At 39.6% G+C, this 24,356-nt stretch overlaps 1 protein-coding gene across 1 annotated transcript in view; it reads left to right on the top strand.

Moving 5' to 3' along the window:
* The window catches only part of LOC147648689 (serine/threonine-protein kinase PAK 3-like), a 356,261-nt gene extending 333,287 nt beyond the window's left edge, over positions 1-22,974 (top strand). Inside the window, exon 15 of the mRNA XM_086866522.1 lies at positions 22,495-22,974. Coding sequence (XP_086722648.1) covers positions 22,495-22,572 — 78 coding nt within the window. The 3' untranslated portion in view covers positions 22,573-22,974. The remainder of the gene's footprint in view (positions 1-22,494) is intronic.
* Positions 22,975-24,356: the final 1,382 nt, after the last annotated feature.

The following is a 24,356-nucleotide window of genomic DNA, read 5'->3' as shown; positions in this document are numbered from 1 at the left end:
AGAAAATTACCACAACATTCCAAAACAATCCCACCAAATTCCAGAAACACCTCACAAACTTACAAAAAAAAAAAACCCACGAAGTCCCCAAAATCTTCTCATAAGCCCACCAACTTCCAGATACATCCCACACAATCTTTACAAATTTCCACTAAACCTAAGAAAGATCCCTCCAAGTTCTTCAAGTCTCCTCAATATCCCACAAAATTCCACAGAACCTCCACAACATTCCAAAAAAATCCTAAAAATTCCAGAAACATCCCACAAATTCCTTCAAGTATCCTCAAAATCCCACAAAATTCCAGACAATTCCTCAACATTCCAAAGAAATCCCACCAAATTCCAGAAACATCTCACAAAATTCCAGAAAGAAAAGCAAAATTACCCAGATCTTCTCATAAGCCCACCAAATTCCAGAAACATCCCACAAAATCTCCACAAATTTCCACACAATCTAAGAAAAATCCCACACAATTCTCCAAGTCTCCTCAAAATCCCACAAAATTTCAGAAACATTGAACAGAATTCCAGAAAAAACCCCACGAAATTCCCAAGATCTTCTCATAAGCTTACAAAACTCCAGGAATATCCCACAAAAATCTCCACAAGTTTCCACGCAATCTAAGAAACATCCCACAAATTCCGTCAAGTCTCCTCAAAATCCCACAAAATTCCAGAAACATTCCACAAAATTCCAGAAAAAACCCACAAAATTCCCTAAATCTTCTCAAAAGCCTACCAAATTCCAGAAATATCCCACAAAAATCTCCACAAATTGCCGCAAAAAGAAAAATCCCACACAATTCTTCAAGGCTCCTCAAAATCCCACAAAATTCCAGAAACACCCCACAAACTTGCAAAAAAACCCGCACGAATTTCCCAAAATCTTCTCATAAGCCCACCAAATTCCAGAAACATACCACAAAATCTCCACTAATTTCCACACAATCTAAGAAAAATCCCACACAATTCTTCAAGGTTCCTCAAAATCCCACAAAATTCAAGAAAATTACCACAACTTTACAAGAAAATTCCAGAAAATTCCCTTAAACTTCTGAAAACCCCACCAAATTCCAGAAACACCCTACAAAATCTCCACTAATTTCCACGCAATCTAAGAAAAAGGCCCTCAAAATTCTTCAACTCTCCTCAGAATCCCACAAAATTCCAGGCAATTCCAAAACATTCCAAAGAAATCCCACCAAATTCCAGAAACATCTCACAAAATTCCAGAAAGAAAAGCAAAATTACCCAGATCTTCTCATAAGCCCACCAAATTCCAGAAACATCCCACAAAATCTCCACAGGTTTCCACACATTCTAACAAAAATCCCACACAATTCTCCAAGGCTCCTCAAAATCCCACAAAATCCTAGAAAACTGCCACAACATTCCAAAAAAATCCAACAAAATTCCCTAAATCTTCTGAAAACCCCACCAAATTCCAGAAAATCACCACAAAAATCTCCACAAATTTCCACAAAATCTAAGGAAAATCCCACACAATTCTTCAAGGTTCCTCAAAATCCCACAAAATTCAAGAAAATTACCACAACTTTACAAGAAAATTCCAGAAAATTCCCTTAAACTTCTCATAACCCCACCAAATTCCAGAAACATCCCACTAAATCTCCACTAATTTCCACGCAATCTAAGAAAAAGGCCCTCAAAATTCTTCAACTCTCCTCAGAATCCCACAAAATTCCAGGCAATTCCAAAACATTCCAAAGAAATCCCACCAAATTCCAGAAACATCCCACAAAATTCCAGAAAAAAATCCACAAAACCCACAATATCTTCTCATAAGCCCACCAAATTCCACAAATATCCCACAAAATCGCCTCAAATTTCCACACAATCTAAGAAAAATCCCACACAATTCTTCAAGGCTCCTCAAAATCCCACAAAATCCAAGAAAACTGCCACAACATTCCAAAAAAATCCAACAAAATTCCCTAAATCTTCTGAAAACCCCACCAAATTCCAGAAAATCACCACAAAAATCTCCACTAATTTCCGTACAATCTAAGGAAAATCCCACACAATTCTTCAAGGCTCCTCAAAATCCCACAAAATTCCAGAAAATTACCACAACATTCCAAAACAATCCCACCAAATTCCAAAAATCTTCTCATAAGCCTACCAAATTCCAGAAACATCCCACAAAATCTCCACTAATTTCCACACAATCTAAGAAAAATGTACTCAAAGTTCTTCAAGTCTCCTCAGAATCCCACAAAATTTCAGACAATTCCACAACATTCCAAAGAAATCCCACCAAATTCCAGAAACATCCCACAAAATTCCAGAAAAAAATCCACAAAATTCCCAAAATCTTCTCATAAGCCTACCAAATTCCACAAATATCCCAAAAAATCTCCACAAATTTCCACACAATCTAAGAAAAATCCCACACAATTCTCCAAGTCTCCTCAAAATCCCACAAAATTTCAGAAACATTGAACAAAATTCCAGAAAAAACCCCACGAAATTCCCAAGATCTTCTCATAAGCTTACAAAACTCCAGGAATATCCCACAAAAATCTCCACAAGTTTCCACGCAATCTAAGAAACATCCCACAAATTCCGTCAAGTCTCCTCAAAATCCCACAAAATTCCAGAAACATTCCACAAAATTCCAGAAAAAACCCACAAAATTCCCTAAATCTTCTCAAAAGCCTACCAAATTCCAGAAATATCCCACAAAAATCTCCACAAATTGCCGCAAAAAGAAAAATCCCACACAATTCTTCAAGGCTCCTCAAAATCCCACAAAATTCCAGAAACACCCCACAAACTTGCAAAAAAACCCGCACGAATTTCCCAAAATCTTCTCATAAGCCCACCAACTTCCAGATACATCCCACACAATCTTTACAAATTTCCACTAAACCTAAGAAAGATCCCTCCAAGTTCTTCAAGTCTCCTCAATATCCCACAAAATTCCACAGAACCTCCACAACATTCCAAAAAAATCCTAAAAATTCCAGAAACATCCCACAAATTCCTTCAAGTATCCTCAAAATCCCACAAAATTCCAGACAATTCCTCAACATTCCAAAGAAATCCCACCAAATTCCAGAAACATCTCACAAAATTCCAGAAAGAAAAGCAAAATTACCCAGATCTTCTCATAAGCCCACCAAATTCCAGAAACATCCCACAAAATCTCCACAGGTTTCCACACATTCTAACAAAAATCCCACACAATTCTCCAAGGCTCCTAAAATTCCCACAAAATCCAAGAAAACTGCCACAACATTCCAAAAAAAGCCAACAAAATTCCCTAAATCTTCTGAAAACCCCACCAAATTCCAGACAATCACCACAAAAATCTCCACAAATTTCCACAAAATCTAAGAAAAATCCCACACAATTCTTCAAGGCTCCTCAAAATCCCACAAAATTCAAGAAAATTATCAAAACATTCCAAAAAAATCCCACCAAATTCCAAAAATCTTCTCATAAGCCTACCAAATTCCAGAAACATCCCACAAACTTGCAAGAAAACCCGCACGAATTTCCCAATATCTTCTCATAAGCCCACCAAATTCCAGAAACATCCCACAAAATCTCCACTAATTTCCACACAATCTAAGAAAAATCCCACACAATTCTTCAAGGTTCCTCAAAATCCCACAAAATTCAAGAAAATTACCACAACTTTACAAGAAAATTCCAGAAAATTCCCTTAAACTTCTGAAAACCCCACCAAATTCCAGAAACACCCTACAAAATCTCCACTAATTTCCACGCAATCTAAGAAAAAGGCCCTCAAAATTCTTCAACTCTCCTCAGAATCCCACAAAATTCCAGGCAATTCCAAAACATTCCAAAGAAATCCCACCAAATTCCAGAAACATCCCACAAAATTCCAGAAAAAAATCCACAAAACCCACAATATCTTCTCATAAGCCCACCAAATTCCACAAATATCCCACAAAATCGCCTCAAATTTCCACACAATCTAAGAAAAATCCCACACAATTCTTCAAGGCTCCTCAAAATCCCACAAAATCCAAGAAAACTGCCACAACATTCCAAAAAAATCCAACAAAATTCCCTAAATCTTCTGAAAACCCCACCAAATTCCAGAAAATCACCACAAAAATCTCCACAAATTTCCACAAAATCTAAGAAAAATCCCACACAATTCTTCAAGGCTCCTCAAAATCCCACAAAATTCAAGAAAATTATCAAAACATTCCAAAAAAATCCCACCAAATTCCAAAAATCTTCTCATAACCCTACCAAATTCCAGAAACATCCCACTAAATCTCCACTAATTTCCACACAATCTAAGAAAAATGTACTCAAAGTTCTTCAAGTCTCCTCAGAATCCCACAAAATTTCAGACAATTCCACAACATTCCAAAGAAATCCCACCAAATTCCAGAAACATTCCACAAAATTCCAGAAAAAAATCCACAAAATTCCCAAAATCTTCTCATAAGCAAATTCCACAAATATCCCACAAAATCGCCTCAAATTTCCGCACAAAGAAAAATCCCACACAATTCTTCAAGGCTCCTCAAAATCCCACAAAATTCCAGAAACACCCCACAAACTTGCAAAAAAACCCGCACGAATTTCCCAAAATCTTCTCATAAGCCCACCAAATTCCAGAAACATCCCACAAAATCTCCACTAATTTCCACACAATCTAAGAAAAATCCCACACAATTCTTCAAGGCTCCTCAAAATCCCACAAAATTCAAGAAAATTATCAAAACATTCCAAAAAAATCCCGCCAAATTCCAAAAATCTTCTCAAAATCCCACAAAATTCCAGAAACACCCCACAAACTTGCAAAAAAACCCGCACGAATTTCCCAATATCTTCTCATAAGCCCACCAAATTCCAGAAACATCCCACAAAATCTCCACTAATTTCCACACAATCTAAGAAAAATCCCACACAATTCTTCAAGGTTCCTCAAAATCCCACAAAATTCAAGAAAATTACCACAACTTTACAAGAAAATTCCAGAAAATTCCCTTAAACTTCTGAAAACCCCACCAAATTCCAGAAACACCCTACAAAATCTCCACTAATTTCCACGCAATCTAAGAAAAAGGCCCTCAAAATTCTTCAACTCTCCTCAGAATCCCACAAAATTCCAGGCAATTCCAAAACATTCCAAAGAAATCCCACCAAATTCCAGAAACATCCCACAAAATTCCAGAAAAAAATCCACAAAACCCACAATATCTTCTCATAAGCCCACCAAATTCCACAAATATCCCACAAAATCGCCTCAAATTTCCACACAATCTAAGAAAAATCCCACACAATTCTTCAAGGCTCCTCAAAATCCCACAAAATCCAAGAAAACTGCCACAACATTCCAAAAAAATCCAACAAAATTCCCTAAATCTTCTGAAAACCCCACCAAATTCCAGAAAATCACCACAAAAATCTCCACTAATTTCCGTACAATCTAAGGAAAATCCCACACAATTCTTCAAGGCTCCTCAAAATCCCACAAAATTCCAGAAAATTACCACAACACTCCAAAACAATCCCACCAAATTCCAGAAACACCTCACAAACTTACAAAAAAAAAAAACCCACGAAGTCCCCAAAATCTTCTCATAAGCCCACCAACTTCCAGATACATCCCACACAATCTTTACAAATTTCCACTAAACCTAAGAAAGATCCCTCCAAGTTCTTCAAGTCTCCTCAATATCCCACAAAATTCCACAGAACCTCCACAACATTCCAAAAAAATCCACAAAATTCCAGAAACATCCAACAAATTCCTTCAAGTATCCTCAAAATCCCACAAAATTCCAGACAATTCCTCAACATTCCAAAGAAATCCCACCAAATTCCAGAAACATCTCACAAAATTCCAGAAAGAAAAGCAAAATTACCCAGATCTTCTCATAAGCCCACCAAATTCCAGAAACATCCCACAAAATCTCCACAGGTTTCCACACATTCTAACAAAAATCCCACACAATTCTCCAAGGCTCCTAAAATTCCCACAAAATCCAAGAAAACTGCCACAACATTCCAAAAAAATCCAACAAAATTCCCTAAATCTTCTGAAAACCCCACCAAATTCCAGAAAATCACCACAAAAATCTCCACAAATTTCCACAAAATCTAAGAAAAATCCCACACAATTCTTCAAGGCTCCTCAAAATCCCACAAAATTCGAGAAAATTATCAAAACATTCCAAAAAAATCCCACCAAATTCCAAAAATCTTCTCATAAGCCTACCAAATTCCAGAAACATCCCACAAAATCTCCACTAATTTCCACACAATCTAAGAAAAATGTACTCAAAGTTCTTCAAGTCTCCTCAGAATCCCACAAAATTTCAGACAATTCCACAACATTCCAAAGAAATCCCACCAAATTCCAGAAACACCTCAAAAATTCCAGAAAAAAATCCACAAAATTCCCAAAATCTTCTCATAAGCCTACCAAATTCCAGAAATATCCCACAAAATCTCCACAAATTTCCACACAATCTAAGAAAAATCCCACACAATTCTCCAAGTCTCCTCAAAATCCCACAAAATTTCAGAAACATTGAACAGAATTCCAGAAAAAACCCCACGAAATTCCCAAGATCTTCTCATAAGCTTACAAAACTCCAGGAATATCCCACAAAAATCTCCACAAGTTTCCACGCAATCTAAGAAACATCCCACAAATTCCGTCAAGTCTCCTCAAAATCCCACAAAATTCCAGAAACATTCCACAAAATTCCAGAAAAAACCCACAAAATTCCCTAAATCTTCTCAAAAGCCTACCAAATTCCAGAAATATCCCACAAAAATCTCCACAAATTTCCGCACAAAGAAAAATCCCACACAATTCTTCAAGGCTCCTCAAAATCCCACAAAATTCCAGAAACACCCCACAAACTTGCAAAAAAACCCGCACGAATTTCCCAAAATCTTCTCATAAGCCCACCAAATTCCAGAAACATCCCACAAAATCTCCACTAATTTCCACACAATCTAAGAAAAATCCCACACAATTCTTCAAGGTTCCTCAAAATCCCACAAAATTCAAGAAAATTACCACAACGTTACAAGAAAATTCCAGAAAATTCCCTTAAACTTCTGAAAACCCCACCAAATTCCAGAAACACCCTACAAAATCTCCACTAATTTCCACGCAATCTAAGAAAAAGGCCCTCAAAATTCTTCAACTCTCCTCAGAATCCCACAAAATTCCAGGCAATTCCAAAACATTCCAAAGAAATCCCACCAAATTCCAGAAACATCCCACAAAATTCCAGAAAAAAATCCACAAAACCCACAATATCTTCTCATAAGCCCACCAAATTCCACAAATATCCCACAAAATCGCCTCAAATTTCCACACAATCTAAGAAAAATCCCACACAATTCTTCAAGGCTCCTCAAAATCCCACAAAATCCAAGAAAACTGCCACAACATTCCAAAAAAATCCAACAAAATTCCCTAAATCTTCTGAAAACCCCACCAAATTCCAGAAAATCACCACAAAAATCTCCACTAATTTCCGTACAATCTAAGGAAAATCCCACACAATTCTTCAAGGCTCCTCAAAATCCCACAAAATTCCAGAAAATTACCACAACACTCCAAAACAATCCCACCAAATTCCAGAAACACCTCACAAACTTACAAAAAAAAAAAAACCCACAAAGTCCCCAAAATCTTCTCATAAGCCCACCAACTTTCAGATACATCCCATACAATCTTTACAAATTTCCACTAAACCTAAGAAAGATCCCTCCAAGTTCTTCAAGTCTCCTCAATATCCCACAAAATTCCACAGAACCTCCACAACATTCCAAAAAAATCCTAAAAATTCCAGAAACATCCCACAAATTCCTTCAAGTATCCTCAAAATCCCACAAAATTCCAGACAATTCCTCAACATTCCAAAGAAATCCCACCAAATTCCAGAAACATCTCACAAAATTCCAGAAAGAAAAGCAAAATTACCCAGATCTTCTCATAAGCCCACCAAATTCCAGAAACATCCCACAAAATCTCCACAGGTTTCCACACATTCTAACAAAAATCCCACACAATTCTCCAAGGCTCCTAAAATTCCCACAAAATCCAAGAAAACTGCCACAACATTCCAAAAAAATCCAACAAAATTCCCTAAATCTTCTGAAAACCCCACCAAATTCCAGAAAATCACCACAAAAATCTCCACAGGTTTCCACACATTCTAACAAAAATCCCACACAATTCTCCAAGGCTCCTCAAAATCCCACAAAATCCAAGAAAACTGCCACAACATTCCAAAAAAATCCCACCAAATTCCAAAAATCTTCTCATAACCCTACCAAATTCCAGAAACATCCCACTAAATCTCCACTAATTTCCACACAATCTAAGAAAAATGTACTCAAAGTTCTTCAAGTCTCCTCAGAATCCCACAAAATTTCAGACAATTCCACAACATTCCAAAGAAATCCCACCAAATTCCAGAAACACCTCAAAAATTCCAGAAAAAATACACAAAATTCCCAAAATCTTCTCATAAGCCTACCAAATTCCAGAAATATCCCACAAAATCTCCACAAGTTTCCACACAATCTAAGAAAAATCCCACACAATTCTTCAAGTCTCCTCAAAATCCCACAAAATTTCAGAAACATTGAACAAAATTCCAGAAAAAATCCCAAGAAATTCCAAAAATCTTCTCATAAGCTTCGAAAACTCCAGAAATATCCCACAAAAATCTCCACCACTTTCCACGCAAACTAAGAAAAATCCCTCAAAATTCTTCAAGTTGCCTCAAAATCCCACAAAATTCCAGAAACATTCCACAAAATTCCAGGAAAAAACCCACAAAATTCCCTAAATCTTCTCATAAGCCTACCAAATTCCAGAAATATCCCACAAAATCTCCACAAATTTCCACACAATCAAAGAAAAATCCCACACAATTCTTCTAGGCTCCTCAATATCCTACAAAATTCCTCAAAAACCCCACAACATTCCAAAAAAATCCTAACAATTCTAGAAACAACCCACAAAATCTCTCAGGTCTCCTCAAAATCCCACAAAATTAGAGACAATTCCACAACATTCCAAAGAAATCCCACAAAATTCCAGAAAATTACTACAACATTCCAAAAAAATCCCACAAAATTCCCTAAAACTTCAGAAGACCCAACAAATTCCAGAAACATCCCACAAAATCTCCACTAATTTCCACAAAATCTAAGAAAAAGGCCATCAAAATCCTTCAAGTCTCCTTAAAATCCTAAAAAGATCCACAAAACCCCAAAACAATCAAAAAAAATCCTAAAAATTCTAGAAACATCCCACAAAATTCTAGAAAAAAATCACGGAATTCCTTAAATCTTCTCACAGGCTCACGAAATTCCAGATATATCCCACAAAATTCTCCACAAATTTCCACACAATCTAAGAAAAATGCTTAAAAACTTTTCATGAGTCTTTGAAATCTTTCAAAATTCAAAAAAAATCTCACAAAATTCAAGAAACTTCCACAAAAATCTCTTCAATATTCCACAAAGTTTAAAAAAAAATCCCACATTAAAGAAAAAAATACTACAAAATTCACTAAATCTTCTCAAAACTTTACCAAATTCCAGAAACGTCCCACAAAATCTCCACATTTTCCACAAAATTCTACAAAAATCCCTCAAAATTTGAGAAAATTCCACAAAATTTAAGAGAAGTTTGACAACATTTGAAAAAAATACCACAAAATTACCTAAATTTTCTCCCTTCACCAAATTTCAGAAACATCTCACAAAATCTGCACAAATTTCCAGAAAATATTCGAAATATCCCTCAAAATTCATCAAGTTTCCTCAATATACCACAAAATTCAAGAAAAATCCTACAAAATTGCAGCAAAATCCCAAAAAATTCTTAAATCTTCTCAAAACCCTACCAAATTTTTGAAACATCCCACAAAATCTCCACAAATTTCCACACAATCTAAGAAAAATCCCACAAAATTGTTCAAGTCTTCTCAAAATCCCACAAAATTCTACAAAAATGCCACAAAAATGCCACAAAATTCTTCAAAATGTCACCAAATTCCAGAAACATAAAAAAGATCTCTTCCAATTTCCACAACATTCCAAAATATTCCCTCAAAATTCCAGAAACATCCACACAGATCTCCTCCACTTTCCACAAAATTCCAGAAATATCCCTCAAAATTCTTCAAGTCTCCTCATTATCCCACAACATTCCAGAAAAATCCCACAAAATTCAAAAAAATCCCCAAAAATTGCATATAAATCCCACAAAATTGCATAAAAAAAAAAGTCCTTAAATCTTCTCAAAACCGAATCAAATTTTTGAAACTTCCCACAAAATCTCCACAAATTTCCACAAAATCTAAGAAAAAGCCCACAAAATTCTTCAAGTATTCCCAAATTCCTTCAAAATTTCACAAAAACCTCAATAATTCCAGAATCATCCCACAAAATCTCCTCATAATTCCAGAATAACTCCTAAAAAATCCCACAACAATAAAAAAAAAATCCCACAGAATTCCATCAATCTTCTCAAAATCCCACCGAATTCCAGAAACATCCCACAAAATCTCCACAAATTCCCACAAAATCTAAGAAAGATGCCTGAAAATTCTTCATGTCTCCTCAATATCCCTCAAAATTCCATAAAACCCCCACGAAATTCCAGAAGCATCACACAAAATTTAAGGAACAATCCCACAAGATTCCAGAAAAATCCCCAAAAAATTCTTCAAGTCTCCTCAAAATCCCACAAAATTTCACAACATTCAAAAAAAATCCCACAAAATTCCAAAAAAATCCCACAAAAATATTTAAATTTTATCAAAATCCCACAAAAGCTCAGAAAAATCCCATGAAATTCCAGAAAAATCCCACAAAAATCCCTGAAACGTCTCAAAACCCTACCAAATTCCAGAAACATCCCAAAAAATCTGCTCCAACTTCCTCAAAGCCTAAGGAAAATCCCTCAAAATTCCTCAAGTCTCCTCAAAATCCCACAAAATTCCACAAAAACCCCACAACATTCCATAAAAATCCCAATAATTCTATAAACCTCCCACAAAATCCTTCAAGTCTCCTTAAAATCCCACAAAATGGCAGAAAACACCCACAAAATTTCCTAAAACTTCTCAAAACCCAACACATTTCCAGAAACATCCCAAAATATCTCCACAAATTTCTACAAAATTCCAGAAAAATCCCACAAAATTGCAGAAAAATAAAAAAACCCCTCAATCTTATCAAAACCCTACGATTTTCCAGAAGCAACCGAAAATGTCTCCATAAATTTCTACAAAATTCCAGAAAAATCCCATAAAATTGCAGAAAAATAATAAACCCCTCAATCTTATCAAAACCCTACTAATTTCCAGAAACATCCCACAGAATCTCCTCCTATTTACACAGAATTCCAGAAAAAAAAAATCACAAAATTCTTGAAAAGCCCCACAAAATTCCAGAAAAATCCCACCAAATTCCAGAAAAATCCCACAAAATTCCCTAAATCTGCACAAAACCCTACCAAATTCCAGAAACATCCACAAAATCGCCAGTGTTCCTCAAAATTCCAGAAAAATACCAAAAAACTCTTCAAGTCTTCTCAGAATCCCACAAAATTCTAGAAAAATCCTCAAAATTCCAAAAAATTTCCCACAAAATTCCCTAAATCTCCTCAATATCTCACAAAATTTTACAAAATATCCCACAAAATTCCACAAATTTCTCACAAAATTCCAGTAAAATCTGATGAAATTGTTAGCGTTCAGGAGCACAGACAATCACGAATGATTATATGCAGGTGCTTTATTAAGAGATCTGGGTGTCAGGGGTACACATACCCAAATCTGACCCAACTTGGTTTTGAGTTGAACATGTTTTTCTACTCTATCGTTATAAAACTTATATATTAATTATTAAACTTACATCGTTCTATTGTATACATTGATGTTACCCAAGCATGGATTTCTCATGATCCCCCTCAGATCCCTAACATTGTTCCTCATGTTCTTTAAACAATAATAATATCTAATCACATCTAACAATTGTATCATTTATTATATACTGCTAACACGGGTGCAGTTTCACCTGATCTTTAGCAAGGACAAGGCCTAACATTTCCCAGAGCCTACTTTTCCCAGGCTTGCCAAACCTAACTTTATTTCTAAGTCCCTGAATTTTCTAAGATTTTAAGACCTTTTACTATTATTCCCCCCTTTGAAAGCATTTTTACTTCACTAGAAGTGCAAATGTTTTCACTTGATACAGTCCTTTGTTTCTGAGTTTATAATTGATGTTCTTCGAATCATTTATTGATGTAAGCGTTGTCCTGGATGTTGTCACGAACTGGAGAACCAGAAGATGGTGGGGGTGGATCTCACATCAGTGCCTTTATTATTTTCTGGTTCCAGGACATTTTCTTCTGTATTTCTCCCTTGAAGATGCTGTCAACTAACCTCAAATTGCTAAGAATACAGTTTGTAAGATGATCACACTCTCAATGATAGATTTAATCCATGAACTCACATTCCACCCTAACCCTTTGAAGATTTTGCCTAACCAACTGGTAGACAAATCCTTTTGCTCTTCCTATGCTTCGTGCTCTATTTGTTGCAATTGATTGATGTCATATTCTACATGTGCAGTCACATTTGGGGTGTGGATGCAGCAATGATCAATCCGTCCCTTTAAAAAACTCACACACTCCATGCTCTTTCAGGAGTAGTAAATTGTAATTGTATGTTTAGTTCTTTAAATCTTTCTCAGGTCACTCTTGCTAATTTATCTACCCGACCTGTAAGTCTGTACAACATTTCTTTATTCTGATAGTTTGCTCTAGGACCAAGTAAAGACTCTAGGGTCCACCCAAATTTCACTCTACTAGAGGCTTCTTGCCAAGTGTCATCCTGATTCTGTTCCTATTCTAATCTTCCCTAGCTGTGCCTGTGTCTAGTCACTGAGTTGTTTTTTAAGCAGATTTCACATTTTGACATTACTGATTTTGTCATTGTTAGCATCCGTACCGAGATTAATTTTTGTTTCATCAATTTCACCAATGCCTCTGCACCCTAATGACATTTGTTATGTTTCATTTGTAGAACTTTATTGGAGGACTGCCAGCAACTCACCGCTCTTCACAGAAGTAAACGTGAACGCCGTTTATTTCTATCTTTAGCACACCTTTTATAGGGTTCTACAGGGCCTGCAGGCAGAGCAAGTTACTATTGGCTAATACACACAGGTTTACATTTTTTCTCCTGTACACAAGGATTTTGTTTTGCTTTACTCTCTCTTCTGCAGGAGGGTTTCAAGGACTTTAGCCTTTAATATCACGAGTTATTTCAAAGACTGGTTTGTGCAGACAGGCCTTTACTAATATATAAGGTATAGCAACAATTCCCCCTTTCTCTTTTTGCACAAACCAGGCTTTGGATGTGACTCATTCTATACTCTTATGAAGACAAGATAACACACAACTTAGACTTTCATCCCAATTAACATTATAAGTAAAGTCTGTCCCCCTTCTAGCACAAGAGACCTCAACCATCCAGTGATGCCCCAGCTGGAGAAACAGCTTCCAGTGGGGTCACTATCTTCCTCCAGGGCATGTAACCCATCCTGTAGCTGCTGCAGTTGCCCATGGATGGAAACTGAATGATCAGTAAGATTCAGACAGCACATGCCTTCAAACTCCTCACAACCATGTCCTTGTGCTAAGAGCAAAAAGTCAATTGTGGCTCGATTTTGTAATACTGCATGACGTACACTACTCACATCAGCTGAAAGTTCACTTAACATTGTGGATATTAAATTCAATTTTTTAGTAGTCTAACAAGCGAGCCTTTTTTGAGTTGCTAAGCTTTAATTCATTCAGGCTTCACTTTGACTGATGTTTTTTATTTTATCAGCTACATTCTACAATTGATGTAAGCTTGGATGGAAACAAAGTAAGTTTCCCAAAATAACAGGGTTTTCTATGTGGATTAGCAGGAATCTAATTCCATGCTCTATCTCCACAGATTAGGAATATGGAACTAGGTAATCACTTTGGTAATTGTTCTGTGAGATTGCACCACTAATAAAGGCTTTACTCTCAGTGTGAGTAACGAGATCAGCTATAGGGTTGTCTGCAGCCCAGTGCTGCATTACTTTGCTGGAATGACTTTTTGTTGGGGGTTCAAACATTATCCATCCACCTGAGGTATTGGTGGAACCTAACAAATCTAATTCTTCTGAGGGCTGCATGGTAACATTGAGAACTTTGGTAATTTTTGCTTGCCTGCAGGCTTCAAGTTGTCTTAATGTGAAGCCAACAGTGCAATTGCACTCTTGCAACATTGCCAATCCATTCAGTCGAGTCTCATTACTAATTAAACCTTTAAATGCTGCTTGAGGATCCCATTCAGGGACTCCTATGGGACAGGTGTGAAAAGGATCTCCAGGTGTGGCTAGGCTCAAACACATTGACCTTTGGCCAGTTCAGTGTGCCACAGTGACCCATATGTTCTGTCACTTTTGGATGTTAGTTAGCAGACAGTTGGTCAGGACTATACACAACACAATTACCATAAGCAGTCTGTTCCATGTAAATGACACCATACTTGCAAACTCACAGCTAAACTTTAACGTTAAATGAACTTTCAAAGATGCTTACACTACCTCTTGAAGGGGGAAATGCTTATACTTTATATTAATATAACAATTACTACACAGGCTAAACTCTTAAACTATTATCTAACTACTTTTAACACACGTGCTCTGGTATATATGTTGTCTAAGCGTGGAAGCAATTTGCTGAAAGGGTAAACACACAACTACAATTTGCTTTATATACAGTTAGATGGAGTCTCTACACTTTTCTTAGATCTTCTACAGAATTTCCTTCACAAACAGACTATAACTTAACACAATTCAGTCTTGGAACGTTCACTGCTCCCTTGATGTCAGCTGGCAGCTGATCGGTGACTGAGGGCTTTGATGTTCAGGTTGTTCTTCACGTCCTTCTAAATCTTAAAACAAAAGATAACTGAAAAATTGGTAGAGACACAACATCATAATAACAACATAAAACTTCTGTTGGCAACTGTCTGTGTAGTGCTCAGACACAACTGTGTCCTGACAGCTCCACTTCTGATCCATGTCTGGAGTACCAAGGCTGTGTGGTGACTTCTCTGTTCGCTGGATCTCGTGTGTTCAGAGGCAGACAGTCTGGTCAGATGGACAGGTGACCTTTTTGAACCTGCCAACAAAACACAGACACTTCTCCCCTTGAAGTTAATGAATTACACTAATCAAATGCTTTTAGGGCATCAATTTCCCCCGTTTTTTTAAAAAAAACCAAAAAACGAGATGTACTTCTGTTATACACATCAACATTAACACAAAACTATATACAATTAGTAAGAACCTAGAGCAGTTAAAAATCAATTAAATCATAAACATTATTAATAACATATGTAATATAAAACTACTGTTAATTACTAAAACACTGCACCAGCATCCCATAGTTAGCAAACCAACAGAAACAAAAAATCATCAGTGAAGGATTGGATAACCACCTCCGGAAATGATTCTCCAAGCTCACTTCAAAATTGATCCAGCTGCCATATTAATAGGGTCAAATTGCTGAGTCAAAAAGTGACTCAAATACTGATTTGGTACAGAAAACATCTGGATCCGTTGGCAAACAAATCTGTCCAGGTAAAGTCAAGGCTTGGCCAGGGCCTGGCTTTAAACTGGAAAGATGCCTCTTAACTCATTTCTAAAACAAGGTTCTCAATAGCAGCAGCTAGGAGATGCTCACAGCACAGCAAACTGTTAAAATGCATTTGTACAAAGCAAATGATCAGAAGCCTCAGGTACCAGACCAATTAAACCATGCAGCAGTTGGTTTAATCTGAAGCCTCTCCCATGGCAGCTGATCCTCAGCAATGATACATCTTCTTAAAATTCTGGAAACACTGAAAAATAAGAAAGCTATAACAAACAAAAACTGCAGAGATTGCAACAACCAATAGAACTCCCGATGAAGTCAAGGGTGTCACAGACTGCATTCACTTCTATCCACAAGCAGGTGTTCATCAGTGTTCTGTCACAGCTGTTTCAGTTGTAGCTATCTTCATCTCTCTAGGAAAATAACTATACTTTGCAGTTTAGACAAGTGTCTCCACATAAAACATAAACAATTTAAATTAAACAATATTTAAACCTAACAATAATTATATATGATAAAAGGAAATAACAAACTTAACCTTAAAAGAATATCTAAGTTATAAAACTTAACTTAAAAACATTCAAGCCTAAACATTATAAAACTTAACTATCCTTAATTCTATTAACACTTAATCTATATTAAATAAAATCATAACTTAATATTATTCTGATAGTACAAAAAGGCAACTAAAAGTTTGATATATACTTTTTAAACACAATATAACAGTAACATGAATTCACTATAAAGATTATAAGAATGTAACAAATCCATCACAATTCTATGTCATCTAGCTTTGAGAATAACTCACAATAACTGCAAATGTTACTAAAAATACTTATTCATAACAGGAATTTGCCTAGTATATGCTTAAATTGGTTAGGATTTGAAAGTGCAGTTTTTCTAGAGAAAACCCACAACAACACAGGATTTGGTGAGTTGCCATCCAGCTTTGTAGCACTTTTCAAAAGTACTACATTTACATTTTTTCAGAAACATCAAGTCCAATTCTTAAACTAAAACCCAAAATCCAAATTGGTGTATATGCAGTTATATGTGCTTTATATAACAAAAGGACTCGCATTTAAATTACCTTATTAAAATTGTGAAAAAAACAAGCAAATAGATAATATATACTTTAACTTAACTTTGTCTTGTACAGTAAAGTTCTCTTAATTAATTATTTTTTAAACCACAAATCTCTTCTGTAGATAACATTAATTGGAAGGTTTTCCTAGAAGCTGTAAATCATACCATATTTTAACCTTGGGTTCTAAAACCAATTATTGCAAGGCAACTTCTGTTAAACACTTTTTCTATCTCTCTTTTTTTTTTTCTATTTTTTTTTCTTCTTTTTTTCTATTTTTTCTTTTTTTTTCTCTCTTTTTTTTTTTTTTTTTAAACGTTCAAAGAATCACAATAACTTCTCTAGTAAAATCTTTAAAACTGCAATTGCATAAACTCATAATTACTTAAAACACAAGATTAACTCTACAGTGGCATATAAAAACATTTTGAAAACCCAATAAATTATGACTTTTTAACAAACTGGGTATTATCTGGGTGCTTCTTCTTAGAGAGGGAGCCGGGGGGGTGGACTGCCTACTCTGCTGCTGCTGCAGCTCTGCTCTTATCTTCCTTCACATTCTCTACATACTCTTGCAGCGAGGAAAACGGAGAGAAAGAAAAAGAAAAACCTCACAAAGTTAACTTTAACAAATGCAGTTTTTTCTCTCAATCTCTCGTGTTGTTTGCCGATAGAGGAAAAAAGGGCACGATTTTACAAAAGCAGGCGATGTTACACGAAAAGTCTCTCAGGCCAGGTGCTAACAACGGCGATCATTGCAGCTTATCAGCGTGGCCTTGGAACTTTTCTTGCGCTGCTTCTGCCCCCAGGGTGCCTTTGTTCTCACAGAGCCCACCTCTGTGCTCCCCCATGTCCCCCTGCTTCGGGTGGAAACCAATCTAAATTTGGCTTCTTTTCTTCCAGGGTGGTAAAGATGGAACTTTAATAAGATTGTAATACTAAAAGTGACTCCAAAAATGAAGCAAATATTTCTGGATGTATCACATCCTGCCATAACTGAACAGATTCTGTTCGTTGTTTCGGCGTTCGCTGTGGAACTTTTTTTTTTTTTTCTTTTTTTTTTTTCTTTTTTTTTTTTTTTTTCTTTATTTTCTTCTCTTTGACTCCCTCCCTCTCTCCATGGGCAGCATACATAGGAGTGCTTGTCCAGCAGTAGGAGGTAAAGGCATCTGCCGCTGTGACGCAGGTAGAATTACGGGGCTCACAGCCTCAGCATACCTCGCTTTTCTGTCTTTTAAGGTACTAATTAATTGCCGTTTCCCATATCAGAGCCGATATATCAGTCTGTTCTTGCACCACAAAAAGCGGTGTGAGCACTGCAAATGCCCATGACAATTAGCCCATATAATGAGCATATCCAGGTCCTTTTCCTGGGCTGCTTCGCCTCGTTTAACAAGGATGCAGAGAAGCAGTTTATCTGCCGCCGCAACCTCTGCCTCCATGCTGATGGCCACCCGCAAGGGGGGAGGTTGTGACCCTTCTACCACGCCCTTGCCTTCCTGGGCCCCCCCCAGCAGCCTGACTTTCCACGTCCTACCGCTCAGCGTTTCACCGCGCTCAGGCTGCCTATCCGGTGCCGATCCAAGCCCGCGACGTCTAATGCCCAGATCCACTCCGCTGACTCCAAAGCCCCTCTGCCCGCAGGGGTGTCTCTGGTCGGAGCGCCAGATGTTGAAAGACCCCCGAGCTGTTCACCAGTCTTCACAGAAGTAATTGTGAATGCCATTTATTTCTAATATTAACACACCTTTTATAGGGTTATACAGGGTCTGCGGGCAGAGCAAGCTACTATTGGCTAACACACACAGGTTTACATTCTTATCCTTGTACACAAGGATATTGTTTTGCTTTACTCTCTCTTCTGCAGGCAAGTTTCAAGGATTTTAGCCCTTAATATCACGACTTATTTCAAAGGCTGGTTTGTGCATACAGGCCTTTACTAATATATAAAATATAGCAACAGAAGGAATTAAAACAATTCTCACGGATGCTAAACAGCCTTGCAGGTGTTGTTTTGCAGTCTTGTTTTCTCTTGCAGGAGAAGGCCAGGGGCGTGATGAGTGCCCCTGACCAATGATGGTAATGTAGCACTTCGCTAACCAATAAGAGTTTCCTTTCTGTACTTTCCACGTATCTGTCTGTAAGACAAGCCTGAAGGAATAAACTAGAGAATTCTCGTGTTGAAACTCCCTTGAGAGTTCATGTCGTTCTTTATAGCCGTTCCCAATCGGAATGACAAAAATATCTCAGGGAAAGAATTAGACAAAATGAATAAGCGGTGTGAACAGTTGAAACAGCAGTATAGCAACTGAGATTGGCCAACCTCAACTAAAATAATTTTGTATGTTTAATGCAAGAAGTAATTATACAATTAAAATTATTTAAATGTTAAATTTGTGAAAGACTTAAAATAGCTAAAAAAATAGCTGTGGGAAAGTGGGAGTCTAGCTCCAGACCAATTTTTAAAATGAAATCTTACTCAAACTTCCAAGACAATAAAATGACCTGGAAGATAGATTTTGAATCATCAAATAATTAAAACAGTTTGTATCAGATAATAATACTAACACCTGGCAACCAAAAACTCCTGCTGGATATTAGAGAATAACAAAAAGAAAGTAATTGTAGGATAACCATGTTGATTTGTGCTGGTATAAAAGTTCTGGAGCTAACCCTTACCAATCCATAAGTGACCTAAAATTCTATTGGGAACAACAAGGTACAACAAGTAACAAATGGAAGGCCCCTGATAGAATATATTAAATTTGTGAGCAAAGAGCATACAGTGAATTACCTCAAAAGTGAAAAAGAACCTGTATCTTAAGAGTTATATGACCCTCCTTCTTCGTTATACCGAGGTCCAGGAGCAGTATGTTAAGAACACCACTTTATGAAACATTAAAAAACAATAAAAGAGACTTGAACCTTGACTTTCCAAAAGCAAGAAGAAACCAGAAATGAAGACAAATGGCCTGCAGAGAGATGACCCAGCCACTTGAGCTGCAGATGGATCTTAGAGATATAGAACCCAAATCTATCTATTGAATCAGTTCATAAAGCTGCAGACAGTAGTTAAAGTTGTTTCAAACCAAACCTCTACTGCCCTAAAGCTGCTGGCCAAGCAACATTCACAAATGTGAGCATTTGTTAATCAAAACAGAATTACCCTGGACTATTTGTTAGCTAAAGAAGGGGGAGTTTGTAGAAAGTTGAACAAATCAGAGTGTTGTATAAAGATAAATGATTATAGAAAAGCCATCACAGAAATTGCTAAAGATATATATACCAGTTCAAAAACAGAATTTTATTTTGAAGACTGATTAGTGAGATAACCTTTTTAGAAGTACTTAGTGGAAAAAGTTAAAATTTATGGCATAGTGTTTTATATTAAGATTATTGTTTCTATTTGAAGACTGATTAGTGAGATAACCTTTTTAGAAGTACTTAGTGGAAAAAGTTAAAATTTATGGCATAGTGTTTTATATTAAGATTATTGTTTCTATTTTGTATAATTTCATGCCTTATTAGACTAATCCATTCAGTAATTCAAGGAATACTGAACAAAAAGAAACTATAATAGCTCAAAAAAAAAGTTAACTAAATTTGAAAGAGAGTGCAAGAATCTTGATACAGCATTAAAAATTGTTAAGAAATTAGAAATGAAAATAAAGAAAATGCAAGAATTGAAATTATTGAGAAGATAAAAAAATTAAGATTCAAGTTTATGTTTTTTTTTAAAAAGCACAAATAAATGTAATCAAAAAGAGAAATGGAGGATTATAATAAATGGAATTGATTCGTGCTGACTAAATTGTAACTATTTGGAAAGTTATTATTAGAAGCAACCAAAAGAATCAGTGTTATGAGGCAGCTGTACCCCTTTATAGATGTTACATGTTAAAATTGAGGTACAGGATGTAGTTTAGAAGATAAGTGATGTCTCATGACCAAAATGGCCTTGAGATGGACAAAATTAGAACGACTTTAAGCATTGGGCCTAAAAATCAGTAAATATCAGACTAATTAGTAGAGTAACATAACACAACGCTTAGTACGCACACACAAACCTGTAAGGTTATCCAAAGGACAATGAGGAAGAGGAGAAGCCTTCGCCAAAAGACCCCCAAAAGAAGACTGAAGATCCCCTAACAACAAGTGAAACATGTACTGTGAAGAAAAGTGACTTAAAGTCAGAAAAATCGGAAATAGGAGGAAATTTACGGGAAGCATTAATGAATATGCATAAGCATACAGTATATAAGTTTAGCTTGAAGTGCTTTGTTCTGTACATGAGGCAGGGTGAGGAACCCGTACCCCGGTCGGTTTTGCTCATGCTTTAATCATACTGAATTACTGGCAAATTATATATATAAATTGTAATTTTTTGCTAAATGATATTCTTTTACTAAACTGTATTCTTTTATAGCAAATTACTATTCCATTTACTAAATTGTATTCATTTTTAATTAAACTGCCATTAACCCAAGGGACCTAGTTGTCAAAATTGTAATTTCATTGACAACAACCGGTGAGGCGGCGGCGGAGCTCGGAGGCGGCCCCGGCCATCGCAGGTGGGAGCCGCGCTCGGTTCTGCGGGGGCTCGGGGCTCGCTGCGGGCCCGGGAGGGGGCGGCAGGGGGCTGTGGCGGGTGGCTTGTGCCGTGGCCGGCCCGTGTTGGCCCTGGGCTGAGGGCGCTGCGGGAGCGGCTGCCCGCGGTCTCCTTGCCGCTGGGGCCTCGGCAGGAGGCGGTGGCGGAGCAGCGCTGGCTCGTCCCGCTTCGTGTCGGGAGGCCGGAGGTGGCTGCGCTGTGCCCGGGACGCTGCACTGGGGCCGCCTCCGAGCTCCGCCGCCGCCTCACCGGGCTCCGGCCGCTGCTGCCGCCGCTGCCGGGCCCGCACAGACGCTCCGGCAATGGCGACTCTCCCAAGCCACGGCCGCCCTGGGGGCGCCAGCGGGGCCGGGCTTGTCCCCGCTCTGCCCAATCAGCGCGCACCACAGCCACGAGTGACGGCAGAAGCAGCCAATCGCAGCCAGCGGCGGGCTCTGCACACGGCACGGCCTCGCGTGCCTTGGGCTGAGCTCCGCCATTTCTCGGACCCCTGGGCTGAGGAGCGGCCTCGGCGCTGGGCCCGGCCCGGGCAGGAGGCCAAGGAAGCGCCGCTGCGCTGAAGCGCCGGGAGCTCGGGGTGCCCGGGAACTGAGGGCGCTGCGAGCTGGGGGTGAGTCCGGGATGGAGCAGGGGATGCCGGAGCAAGGCCAGAACTCTGTGACTCTCCTTCCTGGACCGGGCGGGGAGCAGAACACACAAGGAAAGACTCGGGGGTCGGGATGAGGGTGGGGCCAGTTCAATCCTTGGTCACGGGCACAGCACACCTGACTTGGGGAAATTAAATTGAATTTATTCTCAAACGTGTCAGAACAAGAAAACGAGAAGTAAAGTAATTCCTACTGTTAAGAATAATATGTTACAGTTGCTGTTTGTAAACTCCTTACTTACCTTGTACCCCGGTCCCAGGATATTGTTAAGAATAATACGTTCCAGTTGCTGTTTGTAAACCCCTTACTTACCTTGGACCCCTGTCCCAGGTTTACTTACCCTTGTACCCCTGTCGCAAATTGCTGTACCCCATATTTTTGTTCCTTGTTCAGCCAGGCCCTGCCCCCTCTCCCAAGTTGCTGTACCCTGTGTTTCTTGTTCTGTGTTCAGCCAGGCACTGCCCCCACTGCTCCTAGACTCCCACATGGCAACATTGTATCCCTTTCCCAAGTTGCTGTACTGTCCTGAGGAGGAAGATGACATACTGACTTTTATGCAAACGAGAGAGACCAGAGACTTATGGGATGCACCCAGACTGGAAAAGACCCCAAAACAACGAGCCACGCAAAAGGGAAGGAATAGAACCAGCACCATCTAACAAGGAAGACCCAGAGGAGTCCCCTGGCTTCTTTCCAGAGGCCGACATAACCTCGAGGAGACTCGACTGGGATGACAGCCTAGACTACGAGCCTGAAAGAACGAGTCTTCCCGGGGACTCCCGTGAGGAAGGAAGGCCCAGCTCTGTCCTAGTGACAGAGCTGCACGGATCCTCCTCTTCTGCGGTGTCCAGTGGGAGCAGTGGCGGTGTGCGCGACCCCTCGGGCCCCCACCCCAGAGCTGTGCTGCTTAATAAAGGCCTTTTTAAAAGGAGCTGGTCTCCTGGCCCGTTTATCACAGCTTGGGGGCTCGTCCGGGATAGCCACGCCCTGAAGAGGACCAGGGACGGGACAGCTGCCCACCCTATTGGGCCTCCGGGGGACAGCTGGCTATACCGGACCCAGAAGAACAGCCTGGGATCGACATCGGAGAAGAGCGCCGGATTGGGTAAGCCACCGGTGGCGGGAGTAGGAGGCGAGTGAGTGGATGTGTGAGTGAGACGGGGGCTGGCAGCTCAGACCCCCGGGGCGAGTGTGGACTGCCCAGTACCGCGGTTCCGGACTCCCGCGAGGGGGCCGGCCGGGAACGGCAGGAAGCGAAAGAGGCTCACTTGGGCCTAGAGAAACGAGTGAGGCGTCTCCTGGGGATAAAAGCCCCCCCTCTGAGTGCGCAGAGGGTACCTAAGAGAGTGAGTGGCGCACATAGGGGTAGGCCCCTCTACTGAAAAGGGCTAAACGGCCTAGGCTGCTCCGGGCGTGTGGAAGGCCTAGGTGAGTGAGAGTCACACGCAGGCAATCTAGGTAACTCCCGGGGTGGTGTGTGGGGGTGCCTAGGTTCGGTGTGAGTGAACACACCCCCCCCGCTTGGGTACTCAGACGACCTGACCGGGGAATTGGAATTGGGGGTCCCCAGGCCCTACCGGCACCAGGCGGTCAGCGAAGGGCCCTCGCTTCCCAGGGTCTGTGACACAGGACGTGCTGAAAGGCTCTAGTTGTCGCGGCTCAGTCTCGGCTCAGGGGGTTCCTGGGAAGGGAGGTCGTCAACCTGCTGCCGGAGAGCACAGGGGCAGGTAGTCTGCGCGGGCGGGCGAGGCAGCTAGAGTAATACACTCACGCATCCCTTAGCCGAAGCCATTCCCTGGTGGGCGGAGCGGCTAGGAGGCAAGGGGGAATTCTCCCACCACTCACTTACAGTCAGCCCTCGCGCAGAAGCTATTCTCACTGGGGAAGGGGGATAGTCAGGGAGCGGAGGGGCAGGGGGTTCCGGGGTGAGCCCTGCTGACCAAATCTTGTGGACGGCACTGAGACAGGGACGGGGGAAGGTCCCAGGAGTGTCTAGTGCTAGGGTCCCCTCGACGTCGACCCAGGAGTGCTCATAGTCTTCACTGGCAAGGGGGTGAGGGAGGCGAGGCGCGAGGGGAACGGGATTGGGGTGTAGGGAGGGGCAAGCGGAACCTGCAAGCCCCGCTGGGACCTAACCCCCGGGGCAAGCGGAGACTGCAAGCCCCAGAAAATTCAAAGTGTGAGTGGAAGGCCGGCCGAGTGTAAGAAAGGGTGTGGATTCTTGTGTGAGAAGATTGAGTGCATTCCCTAGTGTGAAAGGAGGAGAGAGTGAGTTCCTAGAGTGTGAGTTTTTGTTGAGGTTTGAAAGGTTAG

This window comes from Cyanistes caeruleus, chromosome 31 (genome assembly GCF_971803275.1).
Source record: "Cyanistes caeruleus chromosome 31, bCyaCae1.hap1.1, whole genome shotgun sequence".
NCBI classification, from domain to species: Eukaryota; Metazoa; Chordata; class Aves; order Passeriformes; family Paridae; genus Cyanistes; species Cyanistes caeruleus.
Note: the sequence above shows the minus strand (reverse complement) of the source record. Positions and strands in the feature narration are given on the sequence as shown.